At 35.2% G+C, this 15,440-nt stretch overlaps 1 protein-coding gene and 1 pseudogene across 1 annotated transcript; one reads left to right on the top strand and one right to left on the bottom strand.

Annotated features, from left to right (window-relative positions):
• Nucleotides 1-469: 469 nt before the first annotated feature.
• Nucleotides 470-3,987, bottom strand: LOC107810633 (putative late blight resistance protein homolog R1A-3). Its single transcript, XM_016635426.2, has one exon. The coding sequence runs from the start codon at nucleotides 3,736-3,738 to the stop codon at nucleotides 985-987; it is 2,754 nt and encodes a 917-aa protein (XP_016490912.2). The 5' UTR covers nucleotides 3,739-3,987; the 3' UTR covers nucleotides 470-984.
• A 6,666-nt stretch (nucleotides 3,988-10,653) lies between these two features.
• On the top strand, nucleotides 10,654-13,610 carry LOC107810560 (putative late blight resistance protein homolog R1B-16; annotated as a pseudogene).
• The last annotated feature ends 1,830 nt before the right edge of the window (nucleotides 13,611-15,440 follow it).

Raw genomic sequence — 15,440 nt, 5'->3', positions numbered from 1 at the left:
CCCTGCATTTCTGCAAGAACCTGTTTACACAGCTCGAACCCGTGACCTAACGATCACATGTCAGCAACTGATCTACGCTAAGGCTCCCCTTCTCTTTCAAAGTTTATGTATAATAGCGAAAGAAAGTTTAACTTCCTTACTTGTTTATACAGGTCTAGTTTCTCTTATAATCTACCAACATTTAGAAAAGACTGAACAAAAATCCAATTCCAACCTACCAATATTTAGAACAAACACAACCAAAATGAAAAATCTATGGAAATTTGAAAATTCCAACTCCAACCTAACTGATATGGACCTCAACAGAACTCGCATAGTTATCTTCAATGTCCTGTTGAATCTGCTTGGCGGAATTCCCAACAGATTTTGCACAGTCCGTTACATCAATTAGAGCAAGTGTGGTTCCTCAAATATTAATAGTGCGAAGTAGCTGACACAGGGCTTGGTCCTCGTCGCTTGTTTCTGCAGGAAATAAAAAAAGAAAATCCACAAAGAGTGAAAAATAAAATGTTAGATTTCTCGAAATAAATGAACAAGAAAAAATTATAGCAAGAATGAGCATGCAGGTATAACATGTTACGCATTATTATTTGACGGATTTAACTTATAGAAGATGATTTTCACACTATCAGTGTGATTTAACTTATTAGAGCAGGATATTGCTCTATTATCTAGGTTACTATATTGAGCTTACTATGAAGAGCTATATGTTGTTGTAGATCAATTTTACACAACGATATAACAAAATATACAGCAGTGCGCAGAACTAAATTCTTAATGGACATGCCAGCTAATGAAAGTATGGCTACTAGAGCAGCAAACTAAGAATCATGGACATTTAAGAGGATTATTAACCTATGAATCTAACGTATGACTATCTGTTTACTATACTCTTGACCAAACAAGCCTTAGCATTTATATTTTTGACACAAAAATACAACCACAAGCAACAATTATAAGAAGTAAATCAAGGAAGAAGATGTCTTACTGAGGCTCATGGATATTGACCTCAACAAAACTTGCATAGTTGTTTAGAATATCCTCTTGAATTTGTTTGGCGGAATTCCCAACAGATTCTGCACACCACCTAATATCAATTAGTGCAAGGGTGGTTATATCTGCAAAATCTTGAGGGATTGAATCCAAATCCCAGCAATGTTCAAGAAATAGCCGTTCAAGGCATGGAAAGTGATCACAACTGGCTCTCCAGTAGCGAACCTTCAAACGTTCCAGTAGCAAAAACTTCAAGCTAGGAAAACCATCCTTAACTACCTTCCACTCCATGCCTATGCAGGCACTAATTCCCAGTTTAAGGGCCTCGAGTTTGGGCAATTTACCAACAATGCTCAAATCCTTCCACTGCAAACAAGTCCCGTAAAAAGCCAGTTTCTTGAGGTTCAGCGGAAAAGCATCTGGAGGAGGAAGGATTGAATATGGAAAAGTTTCTGTAGGAGGAAGGGCCCGAGATAGTCTATCCAGAAAAATTGCTCGTCGTTTTTGCCTCGTGAACCTCAAAAGGCCTGAAGATGTAATGCTTTCCAGAAAGCAAGCATAACATGAATAAGTAAGAACAACATCTAATTCCTCGAGCTTATCTAAGTAGTGAAAATCATAGAGGTCCTTGCGACTACAAAAGTCTTCCCAGATGCCACATATTTGCAGCTTCTTTAAATTGGGAAATTGTCTAAAGACGGACCTAGTACAATGCCAAGGATTCAATCCAGACAGACATTGTAAATTTTTCAGAACCAAACTTTTCTTAGGCTCATGATACTGCAAGTAATTCCAGTCCAAATGGAGGTGCCTCAATTGTGGCATCGTCAAAATTTCGTTTGGTAATACCAGAGGATATTGCCGGGCATTAGGTTGTAAAAGTCTAAGTATAAAAGTTTGCAGATAACATAGGCTAGCTATCGATGGAGGAATGTCTACTGCAAAAGATGAGGAAATCTCTTCTCCTAGATAATGCTGCAAGCCAGGAGAAAGCCTCAAAGCTAGGTATCTCAAGTGAATTAAATCAAGAATCGAACTGGGAAAAGCAGAAAATCCCATTAAAGCAAGATCTAGTACTCTTACTAGCTTGAAATGCAACAACTTTGGCATGAACATATTCACTCTATAACAGATAATAGAACGAACCTCATTTTTAGGATACCTTTCCAGTATTTTCTCAGTAATAGACTCATACTTGATCACTTGGATACTGATCCGACCTCGACTCTTTGAGGAAAAATGCATAGATTGCACACATGGATTTTGATACTCCTCTTCCCTTGTAACATTGACAATGTTCATGCTTCGAGCTTCTCTCAAGCAGAGTTCACGGGTCACATCATGCATTCCACAAATCTCAATTTTTCCATCAAAACTCAAATTGCGGATGGAAATTAAACTTCTATCTATAAGTTCTTTTAGACATTTTTCTGCCACTTTTTCTATGCTTTTCCTCTCTTCTACCTTCAAAAATCCCTCTGCTGCCCATAATCCCACAAGTTTATTGACTAAAATCAGTTCATCCTCTTGGAAGATTGCAAAATATAGAAAGCACGGTTTTAGGTGATGAGGCAAGTAATGGTAACTTAATGCAACCACCCTCATGCATTGGACATTAACCTCTGTGTTTACCGTTGAACTTACATTCTTGACAATACTTTTCCACTCATCCAATGATTTACCAATTTTGGAGAGAAGTCCAGCAATCAAAACAAGTGCTAGAGGTAATCCACCACAATTTAGTGCAATTGTTTTTCCAAGTTGTTCAAATTCAGGGGAAAAACAGTCTTTCACAAAGACCTTTTCGTACAACAAACTCCAACTTTCATCAAAATTCATGAGGCGCATATGATAAGGAGTCTTACCTGAGCTAGCACATTCAGCCACCTCCACATTCCTAGTGGTCATGAGTATTCGACTCCCATTGTTACAGTCTGGGAAACATCGCTTTATATCATCCCATGCTTCTCTAGTCCATGTGTCATCAATGACTACCAAGTACCTCCCGCATTTTAGAAGCTTCTGTAGTCGGTCTGCTAGTTGATCATCGTCTTGCTGCTCCTGAAATTCATTGGTCTTTCCACTTATAGAAGAAAGAAGGCCTAGAAGCACATTTCTCGCACAATACTCTTGTGAAACAGTTGCTTTTGCCCGAATGTCAAAGTGAGACATAATGAATGGATCACTATAGATTTTGTTAGCCAAAGTTGTCTTGCCGATGCCCCCCATCCCGACAATTGAGACAACTTCTAGTTCCCTTGCTCCTCTAGCAAGTTGATCCTGCATCATCTCGAATTCATTTTCAAGGCCAACCATCTTATCCTCAGGCTCTAAGCCATGTCGTGACGGACTGACAAGAGACAAATTTTGTGCTTTAAGATCTTGGATGTTCTTGAGCTTGTTTTGAATTGCCATCCACTTCTTCATCGTTGAATCAATGCGTCCTACTACTTCTTTTACGAGGGAATAAAGATTCACAAAAGCTCTTCTTTGTTTTTTTTCATTTTCGGGCAAAACAATATTTCTTGATTCCAAGTCAACCTTATATTCTGCTTCGTCTGCTAGCTCTGCGATTTGCGCTTCCAAGCTTGTTAATGCCTCATGATCACCTGTTATATTACAGGGTTTCTCCATAATAGTTCTCAACGATTCAAGCTTTTCATAGAACAATTGCAGGACAAGTCCAGTCGATTCCATTGATTGTTGTATGCTGTTCATAAGAGAAGTAATAGCAGCATAAGCCATGTCTCTCTTTCTCTCTCTCGTATGTATATGATGCAATATGGAGTTTTTGTATAAAGAACACAGAATCTCTCAAAAAGAGCAAGGTCTCTCTCTTATTTCTTGAATGGGTAGTATACTCTGGTGAAAAAGGTGGTGTTTGATAAGAATTAAGTTTGCTTACAGATTCTAGTTTAAGATAAAAAAAAAATGAGCTGTAAGCTTTCATTGGTTGACTGAAAATTTCAGTAGTTAAAAGATGACCTGTTAAACATAAGCAGAATAAAGGATAATTACATGAATAATTAATAAAAGGAGAAAGGCTGAGTATAAATGCAGAACAGCAGAAGTAGTAGAATCATAATTTATAATCCTGCTCTGCACGTCTTGGCTTCTTTTTGAATAATCAGTTACTATTTAATTTCATACAACATGTTGCCAGTTCATGATTAGGACGTAACATTAAATTACGCCAACACATACAGCTTGTGTTAAGTCAAACCTTCCTTTTATCAGGGAGAAAACTACCGAGGGATGTGATGGAATGAATGTTACTCACTTGCATGGACTCTCCGAAAATATATCGATAGGTGCGTGTCGGATCCTCCAAAAATAGTATAGTTTTGAAGGATCCGACACCGGTGCGGCAACTGTTTTGGAGAGTCCGCGCTACATAGCTATTATGTGTTATTTGGATGGTTGTTGCCTATTGTATTGTATCGTATTGTTACTTTAAATACAATGTTTATTTTGATTGTTACTTTAATTTTATTATATCGTGTCGTTAAATCCACCACTTTATGGAACGATCTATTTGGTGTGGTTGCGTTGTTAATTGTCCTTCCTTATTATTAAATAATCCTATTTTATCTTTTATCCTATCTTTTTATATAATAATTCTACCTCGTACCTTACTTTTTCTTTATAATATTACAAGTTTATTCTTCATATTGTGGGTGCATGAATTAATAAAACGACGACAAATAATGCAATCTATTCAAACATTGTATATATCAAAATGATATAGTACAATACTATACGGTACATTATGAAAGGATACATAATAACCATCCAAACAAGCAGCGGTCTTTCAAAGTTAACGTATAATAGCAAAAGAAAATTTCATGTCCTTACTTGCTTATACAGGTCTAGTTTCTCTTATAATCTACCAACATTTATAAAAGACTGAACAAAAGTCCAATTCCAACCTACCAATATTTAGAACAAACACAACAAAAATGAAAAATCCAATTCCAACCTAAGTGATATGGACCTCAACAGAACTTGCATAGTTGTCTTCAGTGTCCTGTTGAATCAAAGCTTGCTGAATGCATGATATGATCTGTGAACTCTGCTCGAGCGAAGCTCGAAATATAAATTTTATGGTGTTATGGAAGATCAAAATACATGTGAAGTTGTGAACAATCCATGCATTTTTCCTCAAAAAGTCGAGGTCGGATTAGTATCCAATCAAAGCATTCCAATTTTGTTGTCAATCAGTTGGCACATAACAGAACAGGAGAAAATTATAACTAAGTTACACATTTATTGGACGGATTTAAGTTATATGTAATGATAGTTTAATTTTTTTTACACTATTAATGCAATTTATTATAGCAAGTTATATTCCATTATCTAGGTTACTATATCGAGCTTGCTATGAGGAGTTATATGTTGTTGTAAATCAGCATTACATGATGGTATAAAAAATTTATACACCGGTGCACAAAACTTAAACTCTTATCGGACATGCCTACTCATGAAAGTATGCTACTATTTATTTCCATAAAGAAAAAAAGGAAAACAAAAAAGAATCTGACTTAAGACCATATTGTAACAGAAGGCAGATCAGTAAAAATTTAAGAAACAGAAGAGAAATAAGAACAAAAATATTCTGTACAACAGTCCTATAATCAAACTGAAAATAGATTAACTAAAGTAAATATTCTTGGCTTTCATAGGCCTAACAATAGTAACCTCAACAGATGTTCCATAGTTTTCTTGAATGTCCTGTTGAATCTGCTTGGCGGAATTCGCTACAGATTTTGCACTTTGTCCAGAGTAAATCAGAGTAAGTGTGGTTATATCTGCAAAATCTTGAGGGATTGAATCCAAACCAAAGCAACGTTCCAAAAACAGTTGTTCAACGCATGGAAAGTGATCGCAACTGGCTCTCCAGTAACGAATCTTCAAACGTTCCAGTATCAAGAAGTTCAAGTGAGGAAACCCTTCATCAACTACTTCCCACTCGTCGCCTAAGCAGGCATCATTTTCTAGTTTAAGAACCTCGAGTTTGGGCAATTTACCATCTTAAGTCCATCCACGGCAAACAAGTCCCACTAAAAGTTAACTTCTTAAGTCTTTGTGGAAAAGTATCTTGAGGAGGTAAGAGCAAATGTGGCAAAGCATCATCTGCAGGAGAAAAGGGCAGAGATGGACTCTCCGTCGAAAACTTTAGCCTCCTCAGAAGGTCTTGTGAAGTAGAACCTGAAGGTGTAATCGTTTCCAGAAAGCAAGCAGCATCTGCATTTCGATAAGCAAGACAAAATTCCAATTCCTCTAGCTGATCTAAGCAGCGAAAATCATAGAGGTCTTTACAACTACGAAAGTCTTCTCCAACGCCACGTATTTGCAACTTCTTTAAATTAGGAAATAGTATAAAGAGAGATCAATTACAATACCAAGATTCCATCCATACAGATACTGCAAATTTTTCAAAACCAAACTTTTCTCTGTTGGCTCGAGATACACCAAGTAATTCCAATCCAAACGGAGGAGCCTCAATTGTGGCATTGCCAAAATTTCCGATGGTAATATCAAAGGATATATATAAAAGTTTCCAGATGACATAGGCTACATATCTGTGGAGGAATGTCTATCAAAGTTTTCAGATGGCATAAGCTAGGAGAAAGAGTCAAAGCTAGGTATCTCAAATGAATTAAATCAAGTATCTCACTGGGGAAACGATCACATCTCATTAAAGCAAGATCTAGTACTCTTACTAGCTTGAAATGCGACAACTCTGGGAACAAATTCCCACTAAAACAGATAATAGAACGGACCTCAATATCAGGATACCTAGCCAATTGGACACTGATCCGACCTCGACTAATAGAGGAAAAATGCATGGATTGCGGACATGGAGTTTGACCATTCTTACGTCTGAGAACATTCACAAAATTCATGTTTCGAGCTTCTCTCAAGCAGAGTTCACGGATCACATCATGCATCCAACAACTCTAGATTTCTCCATCAAAACTCAAATTGTGTATGCAAATTAAACCTCTATCTATAAGTTCTTTCAGACATTTTTTTGCCACTTCTGTCAAAAAGAAGTTCTACAAAATTAGCATATACTAATACACATTAAAAGTGGATATAATCATTGTTTTATATTGCATGACCTCGAAACACTCAAAAATGAACTCGAAAGTCAATGAGTATTGGTCACTAGTAGTGTACTCGCTTTTAAACCTGTCTTTTTTTTTTCTTAAACAAATTTTATATCCTTTTTCCAAGCCACCATCACATCCCGACTACTAGGGGTGTTCATAAAAATTCGAAAACCGAATCAAACCAAACCGAGCAAAAAAATAGATACTTTTTGGGTTTGATTTGGTTTTGATTTTGAATTATAAAAACCGATCAAATTTGGTTTGATTTTGGTTTTAATCAAAAAATAACCGAAAAATCCGAACCAAACCGACTATAAAAGTGGCTATTTAAATTTATTATTACACACATATATATATGTATATTTTTATATAAAGTATATATATATATATATGTGTGTGTGTGTGTGTGTGTGTGTGTGTGTGTGTGTATGTGTGTGTGTGTGTGTATGTGTATATTTTATATAAAGTTTCTAAATTTTATGGTCCATTTTAATTTGTACTTTTAGTCTAGTTTTTTGCTATTATAATAATTTATTTTTTTGCCTTTACATTCTAGTTGTATTTTTCTTTTGAATCTATTTCATGTTAAAAAATAATTTATTTTTAATTGAGTTCTTAAATAATTCATTACTATTTGATTCAATTATCATCAATATATCTTGGTAAATGATAGATTTCTCAAAAAGTAATTGGTTTGATAGTGTTACGTAGTCTCCAGGATATGTGTTTGGTAGTGTATGTCTCATCTTTAAGAAAAAACCCGACAAAAATTTTTAAAAAAAATCGAAAACCTAACATAAACCAAATCGATAAAAAAATGACTTAATTGGTTTGATTTGGTTCCAATACTTAAAAAATCGACTTATTTAGTTTAGTTTCTTTTTAGAGAAAAACCAATCCATACCAAACCATAAACACCCTTACCGACCATTGTAGCACCCCAAAAATTCTATCATGAAAATACATACTCTTAATTCACACACTCGTATGTACTTTCCTTACCCAGCTATGCCTCATTAGTGTACTCTATTTTAAGCCCATCTTTTTTTTTTATCTTAAACAAATTTCATGTTATTTTCTCACGCCATCACCACGTCCTAACCTATGTAATACCCAAATTTCACCATGAAAATGCATACATACTCTTAATTCACACACTCATAAATATTTTTCATACCCAGCAGTACCTCATTAGTGTACTCTCTGTTACGCCCGTCTTTTTTTTTTTTTTTCTTAAACAAATTTTATGTGTTTTTTAAAATCATTTTAAGAGCCGTAAAGTATGTAAATTTTTTGAATGATATAGAATAGGATTAGATTCATAAACCAATTAAATAAGTGAGCATAGTTTTTTCATGCAAGATAATAATTGTATAGTGTGAGAGACAAACTTGTTCTTATAAGTTTGTTACATAAAATTAGAAAAGAGGGAGGTTTTTGTATAGGAATATGATTCTAAAAAGTTGAATGCCATGAATCGAGTGATAAACAGAAAATTAACATAAGTTAGGCTCTAATAGGACACTAAACTTAACTAAAAGGCTCACATATGCCACTCATAAAAGGGATTGAGGGGAGGGACGGGTAAGTAATGAAGGATTTTAATATTGATGGAATTGTAGTCAATGAAGATTCAAATTATAGTCAATTGAATTCTGTAATTGCAGAGCATCTAATGATCGATACCTCCGCAAAAATCATCGAAATCAAATACAATGTCAACGAACGTTGTCCTCCAATGGAAATTCGGAACGATATGGGAGTTTGAGTATATATGGCGACGAAAAAGGAAAACAAAAACTTAGGAATGTATTCACTGTGTATAACAGTGTGTGATTTCGATTTGGAATGCATTATCTCTAATTTGAGCACATCGCAGGTTTGCTCTGTTTTTTCAATGCTGGTATTTTGTCAATTTCACATGTTCTACAATTTTACTACAACTTATCTACATTAATACTACATAACAAATGTAGTTCAACTGTTATGTCTATTCAAGTATTCAATTTCACGTGTTCTACAGTTTTACTATAACTTATCTACAACAATACTACATAACAAATGTAGTTCAACTATTATGTCTCTTCAAGTATTCTGTCAAATACTGAACACATAAATATATACAGAGGCCTGAATTGTAGATACTTTTAATTGAGTGCAGGTTCATCTGATTATCGTATGTCTAACGTGGTACAATTGTCAAACAATTGTAAAACAATTGGAAAAGTATCAGGAACGGTGGAGTTGATTGATAGGCCAACATCTCCGGCAATTGTAGAATATGAAAGTATCATCATAACAGAACATACGCCAAATGTCATTGAAGTAGGCCAAGTTTACCAAGACAAACAAACAATTGTCAGTACAATAAAGCACTATTATGTCATAATAAATTTCAATTTAGGGCGAAAAGGTCTAGTACAAGAAGGTAGGAATATTTCATTTGTCAAATTTATATTTTTGTATAATTTGTAGTTTTTTTTGTATATAAATTATTTAATATAAGATTTTTATGCTTAAACAACCTCGTATTTTGTAGCTACATTTTTCATAACATTTTTTGAATTATTTTTATTCTGTAGCTACTGCCTCGTATGTGTTTGGGATAATTCTATATGGCACTTCAAGTCCACCAGCATAAACGAATCAACATTATTCAAGGTTCGAAAATTCAACAGCTTGCACACATGCTCTTTGATGGACAACACATGCATACAACGCAAACCTACTGCCATGGTAGTTGGCAGCATAGTGATGCCAAAATATGCGGATCCTAAGACAATATAAATACCAAAAGACATGCAAACTGATATGTTGTCGGATCATGGTGTAAACTTAACATACATGCAAGCTTGGAGAGCAAAGGAAAAGGCTTTGGCATTTTTGAGAGGTCATCCTGCTGATTCCTCAGTCGTTTGCCGAGTTATTTGTATATTCTGGAGAAGACTTATCCGGGGTTGGTAGTGAAATTGCAGAAGACTGAAGATGAGTGATTCTTGTACGCCTTTATTGCACTTAGTACGTCCATCAAGGGTTGAGAGTATTGTAGGCCAGTTGTAGTAGTTGATGGCACCTTCTTGAAGTCGGCTTATAGGGGAATCATGTTAACAACTAGCACAATGGATACAATATATATTGTAGATTAATTGTAGAAATATTGTTACAAAGTTATTTTTCAGTCAGTATTTTTTATACTCTCAAGTTTTATTATTGAAATTGATTTTTTTTTGCCACCTGTGTGATAGGCAGCATATTACCACTAGCATACGCTGTTGTTGATTCAGAAAATGACGCATCATGGAGGTAATTTTTTGAGCAATTCAAACATGCATATAGTGAAAAACCAAATATGTGTGTTGTTTCGGACCGGAATGAGAGTATCTTGAAGGCAACATCTACTGTTTATACCGGCATACCGCATTATGCTTGCATGTGGCATATTTGGACAAATGTAAGGTCAAAGTTCAAGAAGGGTCATCTAAAGTTAAGCGAATTGTACTTTTCCACGGCACGATCATACACGCTTGATGAATTTAATGAAAGAATGTCAAAGATTGAAAAGATCGACATGTATGTTAAAGCATACCTATGCGATATTGGCTATCACAGATGGTCTCAGGTAGATGCTACGGTGAACAGAACGTGGAGGATGACATCAAACATTGCAGAGTCATTGAATGCGGTAACAAAAGATGCAAGAGAGCTGCCCGTAGTAGAACTATTAGATGACATGAGGACTCTTCTTGAACGTTGGACTAATGAAAAGTTATTGAATGCAAAGGGTACGTTCACATACCTTGGGAAAAAGTACAACTAAGAGGGAGGACAACATGACTTACTGGATGTAATTTGCAAACATTCTATGATAAGCTTGAATTGTTGATCACTATTTTGGAGAAATATTGCAAAATAACAGACGATCTTGAGGCATTAACAAGCTTGGAAGCGAAATTGCAGAGCTAGCATACAAAGCAGGAGACGAGGTTGACTCAAAATCAATAGAAGTTCTACGCGCAAAAAAAGATTCTTTACGAGGCAGAGCTTTCTGGAAACTCTATTGTTTCCTGGAACAAGTGGTAGAACACATTGATTCCACGATGAACAAGTGGGTGGCTATGCAGAGAATTAGGTACGCCAAAAGCAAAGATCTTGAAGTACAAAATTTGACTCTCGCCAGTACATCTCAACATGCCTTAGAGCCCGAGAACATGATGGTTGGCCATGAAAATGAATTCGAGATGCTGGTGGATCAACTATCTAGAGGAGCAAGGGAACTAGAAGTTGTCTCAATTGTAGGGATGGGAGGCATCGGCAAGACAACTTTGGCTAACAAAATTTACACCGATCCATTCATTATGTCTTGCTTTGATATTCGTGCAAAAGCTACTGTATCACAAGAGTATTGCGCGAGAAATGTACTCCTCGGCCTTCTTTCTTCCATATGTAGAAAGGCTGATGAACCTTATGAGGAGCAAGATGATGGGCAACTAGCAGATCGATTGCAAAAGCTTCTAAAAGGTAGGAGGTATTTGGTAGTCATTGATGACATATGGACTAAAGGAGCTTGGGATGATATTAAACTATGCTTCCCAGACTGTAACTATGGAAGCCGAATACTCTTGACTACTCGGAATATGAAGGTGGCTGAATATGCTAGCTCAGGTAAGCCTCCTTATAAAATGCGCCTCATGAATTTTGATGAAAGTTGGAGTTTATTGTCCGAAAAGGTCTTTGTAAAAGACTATTTCCCCCCTGAATTTGAACAACTTGGGAAACATATTGCACTGAAATGCGGAGGATTACCTCTAGCAGTTGTTGTTGTTGCTGGACTTCTTTCCAAAATTGGTAATGCATGGGATAAATGGAAACGTGTTGCCGAGAATGTAAGTTCAGTGGTAAGCACAGATCTTAAAGTCCAATGCATGAGAGTGTTGGCTTTGAGTTACCATCACTTGCCACATCACCTAAAGCCATGCTTTCTGTATTTTGCAATCTTCCCCGAGGATAAATTGATTTTTGTGAATAAACTTGTGAAATTATGGGCAGCAGAGGGTTTTCTGAAGGTAGACGAGATGAAAAGCATGGAAGAAGTGGCTAAAAAATGTATAAAAGATCTTGTGGATAGAAGTTTAATTTTCATCCACAAGGTGGGTAGTTTTGATGGAAAGATAAAAGCTTGCGGAATGCATGATGTGATCCGTGAGCTCTGCTTGAGAGAAGCTCGAAACATAAATTTTGTGAATGTTATTATGGATAATCGAATTCCATGTGAAGAATCCAGGCATTTTTCCACAAAGCGAGTTCGGATCAGTATCCAATCTGTGCAATCCAAATTTGTTGCCAATCAGTTGTCTATGTTTCGTAATAATGAGTCATGTTCTGTTTTCCTTTTTAATGAAGATCCCTCAAGCTCAAAAATGATGCAATGAGTTGAAGCGTTTCAAGGTACTAAGAGTACTAGATCTTGCTTCACAGACGTTGCATGCTTTTCCCAGTTGTGTAGTTGAACTATTTCACTTGCGATACTTAGCTTTGAGTGTTTACTCGTACACTAATGATCGAGGTATTTACATACCTCCATCAGTAGCTAGCCTTCAGTATTTGCAAACTTTAGTACTTACGTCTCCATCATCTATCCCGTGGAAGTATTCTCGACCTTTCATATTACCATCAGAAATTTTCAAGATGTCGCAATTGAGACACCTCTCTTTAGACTGGAATTACTTGAATCAACATGAGTCTAGAGGGAAAAGTTGGATTCTGAGAAGTTTGCAGTATATGTCTATCTGGAATCAACATGAGTCTAGAGAAAGTTGGATTCTTAGAAATTTGCAGTGTCTGTCCGGGTGGAATCCTTTGTCTTGTACTTTATCAGTCTTTAGACGACTTCCCAATGTAAAGAAGTTGCAGATATGTGGTGTCCAAGAAGACTACATAAGAAGTAACAAGAACAAGGCTTTTCATCATCTTTGCTACTTGGATCAGGTTAAGGAATTGAAATTTAAGATTAGAAAGATGGTTTCTAATGGAAGGCCATTGTATCCTACATCTTTTACCTGTACTCGTTTGCCTTGGGATGATTTGGGGATTCTTGGTAAGTTGCCCAAACTCGAGGCCCTCAAACTTGGATATGATGCCTGCATTGGTACAGATTGGATAGTAGGCGACGACGGGTTTCCAAACTTGAAGTTGTTGCGACTGAAGCATTTGTACTTACACCACTGGAGAGCTAATAGTGATCACTTTCCACGCCTTGAACGACTAGTGGTTAACTGTTGTTGGAGCATGTATTGGATCCCCCTAGATTTTGCAGAAATAACCACACTTCAGCTAATTGATATAAGCGACAGTGCAAAAACTGTTGGGAACTCTGCCAAGAAGATTCAGCAGAAAATTGAAGACACTTATGGAAGTTCTGTTGTGGTCCGTATCAGTTAGTCCTTTCAGTTTAAGCCTGTCTTTTTACTTGATTTACTTTTATTACTATTACTAGTGATTATACCTCGCGCGAAGATATTAAAATATTTTTGCTAACTTTTATTAAAATAAATTTATCTTCACTAAACTGGTAAATGACCTTGTACAACACGTAGCATACCATTGCACATATAATTTTTTAAAATACACTTTTACCTTCAATATTGTTAGGGGTATACATAGGTCGGGCTTATTTGGATTTTGTAAATTATCAAACCAAACTAATTGTATCGGATTTTTAAATCTATAGACCAAACCAAACCAACAAAAGTCGGGTTTTTCAATATCGGGTTTTCTCGGGGTTTTTTCCCGATAAACTTATGCTCCAAATATTTCTATAGTCCTAAATACAATTTTATCAATAATAACCATATTTTTATTTTTTAGCATTGACCTCATCTATGCTAGTCAATAGGTTGTATGGTTCCACTTTATAAAGGTCTCTACTTTATAAATTATTTTTCACTTTACACTAAAATGCTAATAAAAGCTTAAAGCAATTGACATGTCCAACTTCAATTGAACCTTAGATAAATAATTAGAAAGAGCAGGTTGGAGTATCATGGACAAATCAATTGCTTTAAGTATTGTAAAAAGTCTAATTTCTCCAACTGTCAAATCAACTGAACCTTAAAGAAACAATGTAATACAAAAGCTTCTTAATCGATTAAAAATCATGCACCAACTTTCTTTTAATTAATTATCTTAAAGTAGTAAAAATTCCAAAAATAATCATGAAGCAAATTGTAGTCAACTATCCCTCTAAACAATCCTCAAAGGTGAGTCTGCATATTCCGAAAGAAAAGAAACAATTAACATATTTAATATTAAATAATATAAAAAAATAACTATACTCATTAGCAATTGAATATAAATTATTACCTTCTTCAACTTGCTCAATTTTCTGGACTTCCTCTAACATGTCTTCAAACTTATATTCCTTGGAAATACATAAATGTAAGAAATAATGTAGGAAATACATCACTCTTAATTTTACATAGTCCATATTATTTAACCAAATGATTCAAAATATAAGTAAAAAAGTTTCAATATCTTTTTAAGTAACAGTCAATTAATCATGTTAATAATCCAAGCGAAATAAAATAAATAAATAAATTCGATAATAGGGAGGAATACAACAGATTTGCAAAAAAACTCGCTAATCGAAAAAAAAAAATCTTAGTTAATTGGGAAAAAGCAAGGCGTATGTATGTAGTTAAAAGAAAACATGTAAAATGAGAAAGGGAAGAGCCTTACCGATGAGAGCAAAAGAGAATTGATAGGGTTTGAGCTAATTGTGGGTTTTGGAATGGAACGATAGGGTTTCTTGCTTTTGGAGAAGAGACAAAATGATTTCAATTGTTTAAGTATTTTAGAACAGCTTTAGGACTAATCTAGTTTCGCTTTAGGACTAGGTTTTGGTTTGGGCTCAATTATTCTTTTATAGGCCAGACAAAAACAAATATTTACATGGGCTATAAAACTAACTTAAAATATTATGCTAAATACAGAAATTATAAAAAAAATTAAGAAATATTTATAACTTACATTCTAATAAATATTTTTATCTATCTAATATATAAAATATGTATACATGTAATGTCGGATTGGTTTGGTTTCGGTTTGACTTTTTTTAGTTAATACCAAACCAACCCTATTATGGTCGGGTTTTATTTTTTTCAATACCAAACCAAGTCAAACCAAACCACTAGTCGGGTTTTTTTTCCGGATTGACTCGGATTTTCGGGTTGGTGCGGGTTATCGGTTTGGTTTGTACACCCCTAAATATTGTTTAAAATGCGATCTTTACACTTAAGTGAAAGCCAAAACTTCAAATAAAGGACCTATAGCTTC

The sequence above is a fragment of the Nicotiana tabacum genome, chromosome 21 (assembly GCF_000715075.1).
Source record: "Nicotiana tabacum cultivar K326 chromosome 21, ASM71507v2, whole genome shotgun sequence".
Lineage (NCBI taxonomy): Eukaryota > Viridiplantae > Streptophyta > Magnoliopsida > Solanales > Solanaceae > Nicotiana > Nicotiana tabacum.
Note: the sequence above shows the minus strand (reverse complement) of the source record. Positions and strands in the feature narration are given on the sequence as shown.